General features: G+C 40.0%; 1 protein-coding gene across 1 annotated transcript in view; it reads right to left on the bottom strand.

Moving 5' to 3' along the window:
- cntnap3 (contactin associated protein family member 3) overlaps positions 1-16714 on the bottom strand; it is a 188607-nt gene that overhangs the window by 54631 nt on the left and 117262 nt on the right. Inside the window, 6 exon segments of the mRNA XM_070449559.1 lie at positions 4556-4726; positions 5877-6004; positions 7233-7389; positions 8831-9028; positions 9698-9817; positions 12993-13099. Coding sequence (XP_070305660.1) covers positions 4556-4726; positions 5877-6004; positions 7233-7389; positions 8831-9028; positions 9698-9817; positions 12993-13099 — 881 coding nt within the window.

The raw sequence follows: 16714 nt of genomic DNA on the forward strand, positions 1-16714 counted from the left end.
ATGTCTAACCTACAATTGTTTGGTGTGAAAACTGAAAGAAGAAGACAGGACAAAGCAGTCTTCTGTCACAAGATGGGAATAAAAGGATAGGATAATGTGGACCACACTCTTAGGAAAGCAAAGCAACTATGAATCATTCATGCTGTTGGTTTCAGATAAATAAAAGTATGATTTACTTTTGTAAAACGTTCAGTGTAAATTAAGTTTGTTTTTAATAATAATAATTGATTTCTCTAACGCTTTCATTACAAAAAATTATCTCAAAGTGCTTGAAAAAGCAAAACATACAATAATAAAATAACACTGATACATGATTATAGGTCTGGACTATGATTTTCAGCCAGTTTCAGTGTTTCAAGCCTCCAAAGGATGGAGTGACAGTCAAGAAGGAACCACATGGCTGGAACAGAGGGAGGAATAGCAGTGAAGTAGAGGAAGATGTCATCCACTCTGTTTCTGTCTAACCTGTTGGGAAAGTGGTCAGAATTTTGAAAGAAAAGTAGAAAGGAATGACATTTTAGTGCGAGTCCTACCGCCTATGTTCCGGCCCTACCCTACCCGGGCCCGATTGCGCAACCCYAAATTAGAAATACAGTAACTTCCTCTGTCAGTATCCATAGCTGATTGTCTTTATCTGTCCATCACTCTGTGCGCTGCCCCATGCGCTCCTCTGCAAGTGTGAGTATCCATAGCAACATCTCCATTTGGGCTGCTCAATGACGAGACTAATAGAGCTGTTAGCTGGCATTAGCTACTGTAGCTACTTTCGTAACTCTAAACTCAGACAAACCACTAACTTTTGTAATTATGTTCCAGATTTGAATACCAGAGAAGTAGACRATGATTTCATACCCTTTAAATTGATGTCTAAAGTGCTGGAAAAGTGGTCAAAATTGCAGTTGTTTGTAAAATGTTTTGGGAAAAAATTGTTAATGCGGTTACTGAAATAGCTGTATCGCTAGATTAGAAGCAGATATTGTTGTTCCGATTCGAATAGCAGAGAATAAAAGGAACATTTCATAKGCTCTAACTTTTTGTCTAACTTTTTGGGAAAGTGGTAAAAATMMCAGTTATTTATAAAAAGTTTGAGAAAATGATGCGATAAAACCGCTATCTTTTGATTCGTATGTGTTATTTTTGTACCGATTTGATTATCAGAGACATAGAGGACCTTCCTATACTTTTTGTCTAACTGTTTGGGAAAGTGGTCAAAGTAGCTGATTCGTCTGGGAGGTGATGTCACAATGGGACCTTTAGAATGTTGAAGAAATCCCATGAAAGAGAATGAAGATGTACAAAAAAAGGACAAAAAGCTTAGGAATAAAATATATAAAAAAAGTTGTATCAAGCACTCTGGTCCTGACCACTCTGCACGTTTTAAAGTTTGAATGATTTATCTAGCTGAAACGGTGTAGGAGGAGTAGCGTTCCAAATAATAACAATAAGAAGTATGACAGAGATTTAAAGTGGGGACTCACTGTTTTTTATAAGATAAGTTTAATGCTAGCTAGCAACTTACCTTGGCTTACTGCATTCGCGTAACAGGCAGTCTCCTTGTGGAGTGCAACGAGAGAGATGCAGGTCGTTATTGCGTTGGACTAGTTAACTGTAAGGTTGCAAGATTGGATCCCCCGAGCTGACAATGTGAAAATCTGTCGTTCTGCCCCTGAACAAGGCAGTTAACCCACCATTCCTAGGCCGTCATTGAAAATAAGAATGTGTTCTTAACTGACTTGCCTAGTTAAATAAAGGTATAAAAAAAATATTTTACAAAAAATATAATTAATTAATTAATTTAACAAATCGGCAAATCGGCACCCAAAAGTACCGATTTCCGATTGTTATGAAAACTTGAAATCGGGCCTAATTAACCGGCCATTCTGATTAATCGGTCGACCTCTAGTAGAGATGCATCCTCCTTCTATTGGCATTTGTTAAGTCAAGTATACCTACATACAGAAGCAGATGCTATTTACATATGTGGGGATCTTAACAGTCGAATTGGGAGGTTAGATGACTATATACAGTTGAAGTCGGAAGTTTAAAAAAATGTGTAGACCTCCACAACTCTGGTTCATCCTTGGGAGCAATTTCCAAACACCTGAAGGTACCACGTTCATCTGTACAAACAATAGTACCCAAGTATAAACAACATGGGACCACGCAGCCGTCATACCGCTCAGGAAAGAGACGCGATCTGTCTCCTAGAGATGAACGTACTTTGGTGCGAAAAGTGCAAATCAGTCCCAAGACAACAGCAAAGGTAGGTGTATGTAAACTTCCAACTTCAACTGTGCATGATATTGATGATATTCCATTGAGTGTTGCTTTGGATGACTCTCTTAATCATCATGGGGAAACACTATTAGAATTCCTTCAGGACTCTAAAATGTGTATTATTAATGGAAGGATATTCCCCTTAAGAGATAACTTTACATCCATATCTGGCAAAGGAAAAGCTGTGGTGGACTATATAGTTACCTCCACGACTGTCTAGAAACTTGTTTGGATTTTAAGGTGTTACCCTCTTAACAGATGGTGGAAGACTGTGGATAATGGTGGAAGACTGTGGATGTTTTGACTAAATTGGAGAAAAATCTACACTTCCTGACAATTCTCTTTTATTTATGATCTTTTCTGTTGGCCACAAACTTTCTCAACCAGGTATTACTGTGCATCACTCAGGGCAAAATATACTGTACATACCCCGCATAGGCCTAAATATAAGAAAACAAATGTGCGAAATGACTTTCTGTTTCCTGAAATGGTGGAACTCTGGTGGAACTCTGCAAAGATGCCAAGACACTAAATTTGATTTAGATGTGTGGTATGAAACATTTTGTGATGTCATATATTCTGAAATGGGAAAACAATTATGAAAATAGAAATACACCCCCAAGTCCAGGACATTTTACAAGCCGAATAAGGCTTGTTGGAATGATGAGTTAAGGGACCCCCTATGGTCTAGAATGTACTTATAATGACAGTGTAAAGATAGGAATACAAGAGAACCGTGTAGGAAGGAGTTTTAGAAAAAACAGCATGTGTTTGATAAAAGACTGCACCTATTCAAACTGAGATATCAGAGAAGGCAGTTATTATGTCTTGAGGAGATACAGACAAGAAATCCTCAACCGTTTTGGAGCCAAATAAACAAGGTAGGACAAAAACTACATAAGAAAATTATAATGGAAGTCAGGGAAGAGCTAGGGGGGGGCTGAACTCTGATGTTACACAGGTACTTAAGAGTGGGAGAAGGGGTTTGCTAGTTTGTTCTCAGGTAACAAAAAGTTAAGGTGATTGACGCTGCAAAGTTTTAAAATACTCTAAATTAATTTACATCCTATATGATTTGCTCCAAATTTGTTTTGAGTACAGTATACTGCCATCCACTTGGTATAAGTCTATAGTGAATCCCATTCCCAAATCTTCTAAAAATTACCTGAGAGTACCACTGAACTATAGAGGCATAGTTTATTAAGTTCGGTCTATAAATTATATTCATCCATCCTCAACAATAGGCTAATGGCCTTTTTGGAGGATCAAAACATTCTGGTGTATGAACAAAATGTATTTCGTAAATCCAGAGCCTGTATAGATCATATCTTCACGGTCTGTACAATAATCAGAAATAGATTACACAAAGAGAAGCCTACTTTTGCATGTTTCACTGATTTCCAGAAAGCTTTTGATTTTGCAAATAGGGATATTTTAGCCTATAGTTTGTTAAAGACAGGGGTTGATGGGAAATGTTATCTTACAAAGTAACAATTGCTTGTGTGCGTGTTAATGAATATGGTACAGATTGGTTTCCCACACCCTCGGGTGTAAAACAAGGAGACACCTTATCACCGACTTTGTTTGCTTTGTTTATAAATGACTTGGCAAAATAAATTAAACAGTTAAATATTGGAGTAAGATATGATGATGAAATGCTAAGTACATTTTTATATGCTGATTATATTATTTTGATGGCAGAAACTGAACAGTCAATATGTGCAGTCAATTGGTGTAAAAGATGGAGATTTTCATCCACTCTATTTCAGTTTACTTCATCCACCCTATTACAGTTGACTTCATCCACCCTATTACAGCTGATATCATCCACCCTATTACAGCTGACATCATCCACTCTACTTATAGCTGAGTTCATCCACTCTATTACAGCCAACTTCATCCATTCTATTACAACTGACTTCATCCACCCTATTACAGTTGACTTCATCCACCCTATTACAGCTGATATCATCCACCCTATTACAGCTGATATCATCCACCCTATTACAGCTGACATCATCCACCCTATTACAGCTGACATCATCCACTCTACTTATAGCTGAGTTCATCCACTCTACTTATAGCTGAGTTCATCCACTCTACTTATAGCTGAGTTCATCCACTCTATTACAGCCAACTTCATCCATTCTATTACAACTGACTTCATTCACTCTAATTACAGCTTACTTTATCCACCCTATTACAGCTGAGTTCATCCACTCTAATTACAGCTGACTTTATCCACTCTATTATAGCCGACTTCATCCATTCTACTTACAGCTGAGTTCCACCCGTATGAAGTCTTTGATGCCCAGGTTTTCCAGGAAGACTCCTGAAGCGGCGGTGGTTTTGAACAGGAAGGAGATGTCTGCACTCAGCTCTCCGTGGAACGTGGGGAAGTGCAGATATGACGTCTCTTTGTTGAAGAATGCTGCGTTCCAGAAGTTCTCTGAGGAAATGATGGAAATCAATACATTTACATGTACATACATTTTGGTCGTTTAGCATACTCTTATCCAGAATGACTTACTCAGTGCATTCAGCTAAGGTAAATAAGACAACCACAAATCACATAGGTGAGACAACCATAACATGGTGCTGATTGAGAAAAAGGGTGCTTTTTGGAAACTAAGGTCTAAATAGACTGAGAACAAAATAAGAATCGGCTTCGAGAGTATATGTCCTCAACTTGTTTCGTTCTCAGTTCATAATAATGATCTGTTGATGAGACTGTCAGGCACAAGAGGCCAACTGTTTCTTCCAATTCATCTTAATTATATTCCACCTCTGTTTCCCCCGTTTATGTCTAATTTACTAAGATAAATATTTCAGGTAACCAAGGATGCAATTAGGAATAAAAAAGAGATTGGGACTCTTGATTCATTATTGCCTGATTAACAACTACCTACCGCCATCAGCATAAGAGCATAAAAGAGAGAACATTGTTTTTGTAACCATTCTGCTAATGTGGTACAGATAATTAGGTTATGTGCATAATCAGAGTGATTAACATGATGATTGATGGAGAGGAAGAGAATGTTGCATTAGCATCAAACAGGTATGGGAAAATAAACGACTGTGCTGAGGACTCAGCGTAGGAGTAGCTTGTAAAGTCTACAGTGCTCAGGTCATTTATCTGCATTTGTTTGAATCACAGCCTGTGTGCATTGTAAATACTCCATGTCCATATAGAAATAATGGAGTGATAGATTGACTGATATATCAAAAGCGAGCAKACACTATTCAGTAAAACCCAGTCAGTTTATTGGAGGAGGGTCAGTAATGGATTAAATAATGGACTGATTTAGTAGAACGATTAATTGACTTGATCCTTACTTTCTAACCCAGAGTAAGGCACTGTGTGCCGAAACTTTGGTGATACCCAATAAATAATTGGGAATATACACAGGGTTCCAAAGGGTTCTACGGCTGTACACATTGGTTTCAGGTWGAACCGTTTTGGGTTCCATATAGAAGCCTCTGTGGAAAGGGTGAATAAGCTGAATAACCCTTTTAGGTTCTAGATACAGTAGCACTTTTTTCTAAGAATGTAGATCGAGTGTGAGACTATCTTTACTATGTCATAATTTGATACTTACTGTCGCCATGACACCTGAGTGGTCCGACTTTATAGGCTGCCTCTGACCCAGGTCTCTGTATATCCCCAACAACCACCCATCTGACCGGCAGATTCTCCTTATGGGTGAGCAGACCAGAGTCAGTCGCCCTGGGTTACATAAAACAGAGGAGGGATGCATTAAAACAACAGAGGAACAAAGGACCAGATCAAAATCAGTGTATATCGTCTATGTTGCTTTCTTCAATTGAACCTAATTAACAGCCATCCTGAGTATTTGATTTCTGGTTAGTTTATGAAGCGCAGTAACGGTAGGTTGTCTTTGTGTCTGGATTCACAGTGTGACAGTAATAGCAGGCAGCTGGTCTGGTTCCTCTCAATAATATGTATAGCTATCAATGAGAGACATGGTGTTGGGTGGAGGTGTATAGCTTCGGTCCTCCAGAGCTAACAGTATACACCATTTGTTGCATTTCAATGGCAAGTTGATTACTTGGGCTACCAGGTGTGTGGAATCTATAGCCAATCAATATGAGAGAGAGYGTGAGAGCGAGAAGCAGGATGGGAGCCTTCGAGAACTGGAGTTGTGCACTACTGGTGTTGTAGGAAATACACATACAGAGATGTAGGATGAATGTTATTTTTATACAATAGAGTTGTAAGTACAGTATACTTCTGCTGCATCTTTGGAGATGTAGGCATTTGACTCATACTCCTAGAATAGAACCATTCCTTCTGTCCAGCTACTTCCTGTTCTGATTATTGCTTTATCAAATACCACTYGGGCACAAACAATCACAACAGGAAATAGAAAAGAAAATTGTGCCGATTATAACAACCTCCATCCAGATGATGTTTACTCTATGTGATGTTTATGTTCTTGTAGTCTTATCACTGTTGCGGGGGCTCTAAACATTTCATGAAAACAAATATAAATGCCGGTGAGAGAACAAGGCCGTTTCTGAATATGATAAAAAATTGAAAGGTGAATCTCAGTCAGTAGAGAATCACACTGAGTGTTGAGTACAGCAGATGGTATACTATAGCATGTTGGGGCAGAGATCCAGACATTACATAGGGAAGGGTGGACTAAAAGGAGCTGAAGAGTAGTGGTGATTTGTGTTCAGAAGAGGAGGAAGAAAGAAGAAGTATATATATAGAGAGAGATATAAAGAAAGAGGGGAACAGATAGAGAAAGACAGTGAGAGAAAGAGGGGAGCAGATATATATATATAGAGAGAAAGAGAGGAGCAGATATATAGCGAGAGAGAGAAAGAGGGGAGCAGATATATATAGAGAGAGAAAGAGAGGAGCGGATAGAGAGAGAATGAGAGAAAGAGATTGAGGGAAACATATAGAGAATGTGATGGTATTGTACCATTCTTTGCGGTCAGCGTCACAGTTGCAGTAGTGGTCTGAGTCGATGCAGTTCCCCTGAAGACCGCAGCCACACTGCTGGCTCCCTGGTACCGCCCCGCCCCAGTACGTCTGGGGCTCATCTGTACGACCCACCCACCAGGTGAACGGAGATCCATCTGAGACAAAGACACACACACACACACACACACACGCACACACACTTAGAAGGTGTTGGATTCTGGAGTAAACTTTGAACATTGTTATACTCAGAGTATAGGAACATTAGTTACACAAGAGACATGAGGGGTGCCATAATGAGGGGCTGAGTGCAGGGAAAACGATTGCATGTGACAGTACTGATAAGGGGAGAAACCGTTGAAGGCTCATATCACTTAGTTCCCTGCTTAGCAAGAATGATGCAATGTTTGGAGATAAGGAGGAGACTCCACCCAAAGTGGGGTATGAATACCACCACGGGGGAAGCTATTTATTTGTCTGAATACAGCTGTGTCGACCCTTTGGGAAGAAGAAAACTTGGTCAAGCTTCTCTAGTGTCCGTGAGTTATTTACTCTGAAAAATAAGAACCTAACAAAGGGGTGTGTTCAAAAACACTACAGACTCCCAAACTCCTGTTCATTTATTTACTATGTAGGGCATGAGATGTTTGGGTAGTAATGTAAAAACAGATCAGACAAGATGTGTTTTACCTAAAGATCAATTTGGTGCTATTTGCAATGAGGACACTAATGACATAACAGAGACACGTTCCACAAAAAGACTGTAACAAGAGGAGAGAGAGTGCGTAATTGAGAATGGTTTCAGTCACCACTTTCCCCKAAAAAACAGGCCAGACTCCAGAGTGCTGCCTTGAAAGAGAAAAGAAAGTCATTCTCATTGATTCTCTTGTCCATCACTCGTCTGATCACGTTCCCCCACCTGAAGCAGGCTGTCTGGTTTTAAACAGAAACCTAACACTGTACTCTATCCCTCATTATTCTTCATTTGACATTTTTCAGCATTATTTATTTAGCTTTGACATAGTTTTCCTCTTCCCTCAGTCACCCTCTACAGTAACGAGACAGCTAATGGACAGCCATTACATTGTGAAGCTGTGAGTTGCCTTGTTTCATGTTCATTTGCAGGTTTAAAAGAGTCATTACAAATTAATATCATATGGCAAACACCAACYACACACCAATCAACGCAAAAACCAATCACCTAAATGCTAACTCACTCAGTGCATGTACCATAACACATCCAGAAATGAAGAATATTCTAGTATAACACAATGACGGGTAAGCCTACATAGAAGAACCCCCCCCCAAAAACCGAAATTAATTTGCAACAATGYGCACGATAATCAATATGTGACATCTGCTTAAGCTCTGCGGGTGGAGAGCAGCACTCCCTCTCACAGGGTGTCTCCCAAATGGCACTCTATTCCCTAAATAGTTCACTACTTTTGCCGGCTCTGGTCAAAAGTAGTACACCATATAGGGAATAGGGTGCCATTTGGGATGCGTACACTGACTCACAGTTGACTGAGTGAGCAGGTTTTTAATCATCCTGACCTTTATGGCTGGCTGGGATCAATACTGTTAATAAAAATGATTCACCTGGTGTGTTTAAGAGGAGTGACTTTCTGCAGTGGTAGAGGACTTCCTGCTCGCAGTGCTCTGCCTGGGTAATTATGGCCCAGAGCTGTTCCGCGTCGGCAGAATAGTTAAAATAGGCTAAATGCTGATTTATCCCAGATGAGGCCTTTAATTTGGTTAGCTCCGTGTTATTGTGTTGGATCACCAGCCATGTTTTATCTGGAGGAGAAGAGAGAGAGAACAGAGGGAAATCCTAGGATCATTCGAAATAATTATGAAAATGTTAATGATAGCAGAGACAGTGTGAAAATGGGGATGGGGTGGGTGGGAAGAAGAGATGTTTCCGATAGCAGCTGGTGCCAGCCCTGAAGGATGGAAATCCTGTCAGAAGATCTGGGATCCCAGCCACAGCTCACAGCTCAGTTACTTACCGAGAGCCATCAACAGCCCCCTAAACGAGGTGTCTTTCTGTTTCCGTCAGTGAGAGAAATAACTAAACTGCCACTGGCGGGCAATAAGGAAGTACCATATGCCAGATTGTTGGTGGCACTTTAGCTGAACCCTACTTCTCTGTCATAACAGATTTGCATTAGGAAATAGTAAAAACTGAGTGGAGATTATTTGTCACACTGCCACCAGTGGTTATGTATGCAGGAAACCCTAACTATCCCTGCAGTGGTATAATGTAACAGGAAAACCATAGCTCGTCATCCAGTGGTTTAATTAGCGTTGTGTGTGTGTGTGGTGTGTGTGGTGTGTTGTGTGTGTGTGTGTGTGTGTGTGTGTTGTGTGTGTGTGGGTGTTGTTGGTGTGTTGGTGTGTGTGTGTGTGGTGTGTGTGTGTGTGTTGTGTGTGTGTTGTGTGTGTTGGGTGTGGGTTTGGCGTTACCTGTCATGTTGCAGTAGATCAGCTGTGACTTGATCGGACCACTTCCGTCCACATCTATGTAATACAGGCCTGATGTGTTACCCTGGTGTTTATACGCTTCACATGACTTCTCATAGACAGCTGAGGAGGAGAAAATATACACAAACACTCAGGTTACCTACTGCCAGTGTGAAGTACTTATGTAAAAATACTTTAAAGTACACCTTAAGTAGTTTTGGGGGGAATCTGTACTTTACTTAACTATTGATATTTTTTACAACTTTTACTTTTATTWCACTACATTCCTAAAGAAAATATCAACTTTTTACTACATTTTCGCTCACAACCAAAAGTACTCGTTACATTATGAATAATAAGCAGGACAGGAAAATGATCTAATTCACATACTTATCAAGAGAACATCCCTAGTCATCCCTACTGCCTATGATCAGGCGGACTCACMAAACACAAATGTTTAATTTGTAAAGATGTCTGAGTGTTGGAGTGTGCCCCTGGCTAGCCTTAGAATAAAATAAAAAAATAACATGGTGCCGTGTAGTTTGCTTAATATAAAGAACTTGAAATGATTTATACATTTACTTTTGATACTTAAGTATATTTTAGCAATTACATTTACTTTTGCTACTTGTAAGTATATTTAAAACCAAATAGTTTTACTCAAGTACTATTTTACTGGGTGACTTTACTCTTACTCAGTGTATAACATTCACTGCTTTTTCCACCCCTGCTGAAATTAGTACTGACTGAAATAATTKACTGAAACAAATACAGCCACCAACAGACACATGCGCAAGAATTCCAATTAAATGTACATTACACAGGAACAACTTCTAGAGCAAACACTGCCATGTTTCCACTAGATGTGAAAGTAAGTATGATAAGTTAAGAACTTGAGACCTGGCATGTGGTCTATATGTAAATACCCAAATCAAGTCTTTAACACCACTTCCTGAAAGAAAACAATTGTTTATAATTTATGCTGTTTATGAAGATTTTGACATCTAGGATTGCTTTGGAGGAAAATATTTAAATGTTTCAGCTGAGGAGCATACTTAATGCCTTTGGGTGGCAAGGGCTGTCCAATGATACTTTATAATGTATTCACATTTCTAAATTAATAACTAACTCACAGAATATACGTATACCAAACACAAATGCATCTTTTGTAAATAATGTCTGAGTATTGGAGTGTGCCCCTGGCTATCCGCAAAATTTWAAAAACAAGACAATTGTGCCATCTGCTTTGCTAAATAATAGGAATTTTAAATGATTCAAACTTTTACTTTTGATACTTAAGTGTATTTAAAACCAAAAACTTTTTGACTTTACTCAAGTAGTAATTCACTGCCTGACTTTCACTTTTACTCGAGTAACTTTCTATTAAGGTATCTATACTTTTACTCAAGTGTGACAATTGGGTACTTCTTCTACCACTGGGTGTTCTTAATGTTTTGTATACTCAGTGTACATAACATATACATACAGTACTCAAAGCAAATAAAACTAATGTTCATATTCTAATCTATGACACCAAGGGACATTGTGTGTGCCTACAGAACACACACACACACATACACAAAGCAAACAAAACAAACTTTTATATTCCAAGACACTAAGCCATGTTGGGGTGTGCCAGACAACAAGGCTCCACTGACGCAGAGCAACGAAGGCGTTCTTTGTCTTGGGCACTCAACTCTCTCCACTCTGATTTACAGTAGCTTTGTGTGCCAACAGTCTGTTCTGTTGCTGTAATGTGTGTGTTTGAGCCAGCAGTCTGTTCTGTTGTTGCAGAGGTTGTTACATTATTGATGTGCTAACCATAATTATTTGAAAGGAGACGCACAGAAAACTATTGCATTCTAGATTAAAGGGCGCTAGCTGGTGCCCCTAAGGAAAGCAGGCCCCATCACTGCAGATGTTGCCGTTTCTTTGACTCTGTCCGTAATGGCTAACTATTCCCTGTATAGTGCACTACTTTTGACCAGAGCCTTTGGAGCCCTGGTCAAAAGAAGTGRACTTTATAGGGAATAGGATGCCATTTCAGATGCACACCATGTGTATACCAGTCTATGTTATTCTGAATAGCCATTGGTTAATGGCTAGTGGGCATGTCTGACTGATAAATAATTAATACAAGGCCACATCAATAACAACGTTAACAGGAGGTTGTATTCAGTGTATTCCCTTTCACTGTTACCCTGAGCAGGGTTCCTCAGTTAATTCTTTGTTCCTGCCAAAAACAGACACACCTGCAGCTAATCAAGAGCTTGTTAATCGGGTGTATAAGTGCTGGGCAGGAACAAAAATGTGCACCTCTGTGGTTCCCCCTGAACATGACTATGAAACCCTGCTGTAACTAGAACACATTGACCTGGCATAATACAAACCCTCATGAAATAAATAATAGGTACACTGATGAATGCTCCTGTTGTTTTACTGTGCACCATTTTGACCCGAAAGTCATTGTCTGGCTATTTGTACCGAGCACCATGCAAGTCATTGTCTGGCTATTTGTACCGAGCACCATGCAAGTCATTGTCTGGCTATTTGTACCGAGCACCATGCAAGTCATTGGATGTGCGTACACAACGTATGAAACAATACAAACCCTCCCCTCTTGTCAGAAAATAATAACTAACAACCTCTAACAGTTTAGTCACACAGGATATCTCCAATCTCGTAAATATCTTATTTCCTCCTCACCTGAAACACTTCCTGTGATGGATCTAAGTTTAATTCCAATTTAATTATAGAGACAAAGAAAATCACCAGTCCTTTTCCGGTCTCCACCAGCACTTCAATTTCAACGCAACTCAAGTGTGAATGTGTTAAATGGTGAGGCGATTATGTTTGACTGACAAGTCGCTTAATTTAACGTTCAAATCTTCCACACAATTTATGATGACACTGAGCGGACTTAGAGAGACAGAGCGAGAGAAGCTCTCACATCATTAAAGGCTTTGTCCTAATCCTTATCAATGGTGAGGCTTTGTCAAAAGGGTCTGGCACTGCAGCAGGCTATTGCGGCATCAGAGATAAGACGCTTGACCTTGAATTCAACTGGCTCTGTCTCTGTGCATGTTTAAGGAACAAACACAATATCCTCTCGACAGTATGTCTGTTTAGTCTGTTTAGTTCTGCGCTAGCTTTACAGTTTGGATATACGCCTTCTGCTTCGAGCGCGTACTAATCGCAAGCAAGCAAGCACACACACACAGGTTTTGAAAGAATTCTTCAGTTATAAAAACAACACTGTGGTTTTAAGATTTTTAAGAAACACACAAGGTCTCCTTACAGCTGTGACATGTTGCTCCACTGTAGCCCGTGTTCGAACAGTTGCAATGGAAGGTACTCCAAGACTGGGTGCATCTGCCCCCGTGTTCACAATGGCTTGGAGAGCATCTGAAAAGAGAAGAGAGATTTATCCCCCACAGGTTTCTGAAGGTCAGAAATCTTTCTGTTCCTTTTTATACCTCGGAAATATACATTTAGCTCAATATTAAATTACTTCACCAATCAGTGAGGATAGAGTGAATTCTCTATCTGAACTCCCGAGTGGCGCAGCAATCTAAGGCACTGCATCTCAGTGCAAGAGGTGGTTCAAATCCAGGCTGCATCACATCTGGCCTTGAATGGGAGTCCCATAGGGCGGTGCACAATTGGCACAGCATCATCCAGGGTAGGCAGTCATTGTAAATAAGAATTTGTTATTTAACTGACTTGCCTAGTTAAATAAAGGTTAAATTAAAATAGAGCAGCTTGCTGTGGAGCGGGTAAGCGATTTAATCTGTACAGGAAAGTCATTAAGAGCAACTTGTATTTTGCCGTAATAGCATGGTTTAATCATAGTGAAAGACAAACACACACACACTGTGCTGCCAGTCACAGTGTAGGGCGTGAGATGCAACTGAAATGATGACGGTGAGGAGAGAGTGAAAGAGGATGGAGGAAGCTTGCCTTGAAGCACTGGGCATCTTGTTATAACATGCATRATCGGAATTCGGCCCAAAGAATTATACCTATGGAGGAGCGGCTTCTATGGAGGAACTCTGAAATATCTTTGAACTTCAGAGTTGGTTTAACGTTGGACCAGCTCACCGGGTTGTGTGTGCAGGACTAGCTAACAAGGTTGTGTGTGCAGATGTAACGGATGTGAAATGGCTAGCTAGTTAGCGGGTACGCGCTAGTAGCGTTTCAATCAGTTACGTCACTTGCTCTGAAACCTAGATGTAGTGTTGCCCCTTCCTCTGCAAGGGCCGCGGCCTTTGTGGCGCGATGGGTAACGATGCTTCGTGGGCGACCGTTGTTGATGTGTGCAGAAGGTCCCTGGTTCGCGCCCGTGTCGGGGCGAGGGGACGGTTTAAAGTTATACTGTTACATTGATGCTGTTGACCCGGATCACTGGTTGCTGCGGAAAAGGAGGAGGTTGAAAGGGGGGTGAGTGTAACGGATGTGAAATGGCTAGCTAGTTAGCGGGTACGCGCTAGTAGCGTTTCAATCAGTTACGTCACTTGCTCTGAAACCTAGATGTAGTGTTGCCCCTTGCTCTGCAAGGGCCGCGGCCTTTGTGGCGCGATGGGTAACGATGCTTCGTGGGCGACCATTGTTGATGTGTGCAGAAGGTCCCTGGTTCGCGCCCGTGTCGGGGCGAGGGGACGGTTTAAAGTTATACTGTTACACAGAGCAGCACTAGAATTAAAAACACATCTTACCTTTTTGTAGTTAATAAATCCAATGGGAAATGTGATAACTAAAGTATCCTTAACTAGTATTGAAAAAGTATTCTGTAATTAAACCTCTCTCCCTAATTTCTTAATTACGTTTGTAATGTCAGTAGGCTACAGTAGGCTAACCAATGCTTCAGAGGGGAGGGGAGGGGCAGGTAGCCTAAGATTTCCAGCTGGTAGGCAGACGCTGGAATACGTTTCTGAGTGACAGAGTGAGTGCTTTGCATAGGCTGTTGTGATTTTTGTGGGACTGGAAAAAAATGCCCAGAATGTAAAATAACGTTAATAACTGGTTCCCACACTTTTAAAATAACGGTTTTGTTCCGGGAACAGTATAGATCACTTTAGTTTTCCGTTCTGTTCCTCAAATAATTTCGTTATTTTCCATTTTTTGGTTCTGTTCCCTGAATTGGTTACAGATGACCCCTGGCGCATAGTCAAACTATTTTCTCAGAGAGACGTATCTGACTAAAAACAAAAAAAAATGGGCATCCTGTGAATGCCCTGTGAATGCCTAAAATAAATACATCTATTTATGTTTTATAATACTGTCCTTAAGCTCAATTCATCTGCTTTTGGTTCAAGGCCCAGTATTCTTTTGATTTTCTACACCTTTCTCAAGTTTTTTCAAGACCTGTAAAGAAACATTTTCTGAACTCCAGGTAGGCATTCTCAGAATGTCCTCTGAAATTGTCAGTTCTGAGAACTAATAATGGGCACCATTACAATTACACTACCGTTCAAAAGTTTGGGGTCACTTAGAAATGTCCTTTCAAATGTTTTTGAAAGAAAAGCACATCTTTCATCCATTAAAATAACATCAAATTGATCAGAAATACAGCCTAGACATTGTTAATGTTGTAAATGACTATTGTAGCTGGAAACGGCTGATGTTTTATGGAATATCTACATAGTCCTACAGAGGCCCATTATCAGCAACCATCACTCCTGTGTTTCAATGTCAAATTGTGTTAGCTAATCCAAGTTTATCATTTTAAAAGGCTAATGGATCATTAGAAAGCCATTTTGCGATTATGTTAGCACAGCTGAAAACTGTTTTCCTGATTAAAGAAGCAATAAAACTGGCCTTCAACGTCAACAGTGAAGAGGCGACTCCGGGATGCTGGCCTTCTAGGCAGAGTTGCAAAGAAAAATCCATATCTCAGACTGGCCAATAAAAATACAAGATTAAGATGGGCAAAATAACACAGACACTGGACAGAGGAACTCTGCCTGGAAGGCCAGCATCCCGGAGTCACCTCTTCACTGTTGACGTTGAGACTGGTGTTTTGCGGGTACTATTCAAAAAAGCTGCCAGTTGAGGACTTAATTGAATTAAAACATAAGTTAGTTGAAATCAAATCAAATAATTTAAATACAGTAAGACATTGTTAGTTTGGCAACAAAAAAAACTAAGCCAACATGTGGGTTAAATCTTTTGTCCAATGGAAAATAATTGAAAAAAAGGCAGATGACCTATGTAGCAAATTAGGCTAAAGTATCATTTGAGGGCTCACTAATGCAATAAAGTGAGCAGAAAGTACTCAAACTAGACACTCTAATGTACTTGTCCTCTTGCTCAGTTGTGCACCGGGGCCTCCCACTCCTCTTTCTATTCTGGTTAAAGCCAGTTTGTGCTGTTCTGTGAAGGGAGTAGTACACAGCGTTGTACGAGATCTTCAGTTTCTTGGCAATTGCTCGCATGGAATAGCCTTCATTTCGCAGAACAAGAATAGACTGACGAGTTTCAGGAGAAAGTTCTTTGTTTCTGGCCATTTTGAGCCTGTAATCAAACCCACAAATGCTGATGCTCCAGATACTCAACTATTCTAAAGAAGGCCAGTTGTATTGCTTATTTAAATCAGCACAACCATTTTCAGCTGTGCTAACATAATTGCAAAAGGGCTTTCTAATGATCAATTAGCCTTTTAAAATTATAAACTTGGATTAGCTAACACAACGATCAATTAGAACACAGGAGTGATGGTTGCTGATAATAGGCTTCTGTACGCCTATGTAGATATTCCATAAGAAATCAGCCGTTTCCAGCTACAATAGTAATTTACAACATTAACAATGTCTACACTATATTTCTGATCAATTTGATGATGTTTTCATGGACAAAGAATTTGCTTTTCTTTCAAAAACAAGAACATTTCTAAGTGACCCCAAACTTTTGAACGGTAGTGTATATTCTAATAATCTGTTAACAGTATCTTGTAACTAAAAGGCCACCCGTATATTCTGGACGTATACGTTTGTGTGTGGAGATGATGCATCCCTTTTTGCA

This window comes from Salvelinus sp. IW2-2015, linkage group LG20, assembly GCF_002910315.2.
Source record: "Salvelinus sp. IW2-2015 linkage group LG20, ASM291031v2, whole genome shotgun sequence".
Classification (NCBI taxonomy): Eukaryota; Metazoa; Chordata; class Actinopteri; order Salmoniformes; family Salmonidae; genus Salvelinus; species Salvelinus sp. IW2-2015.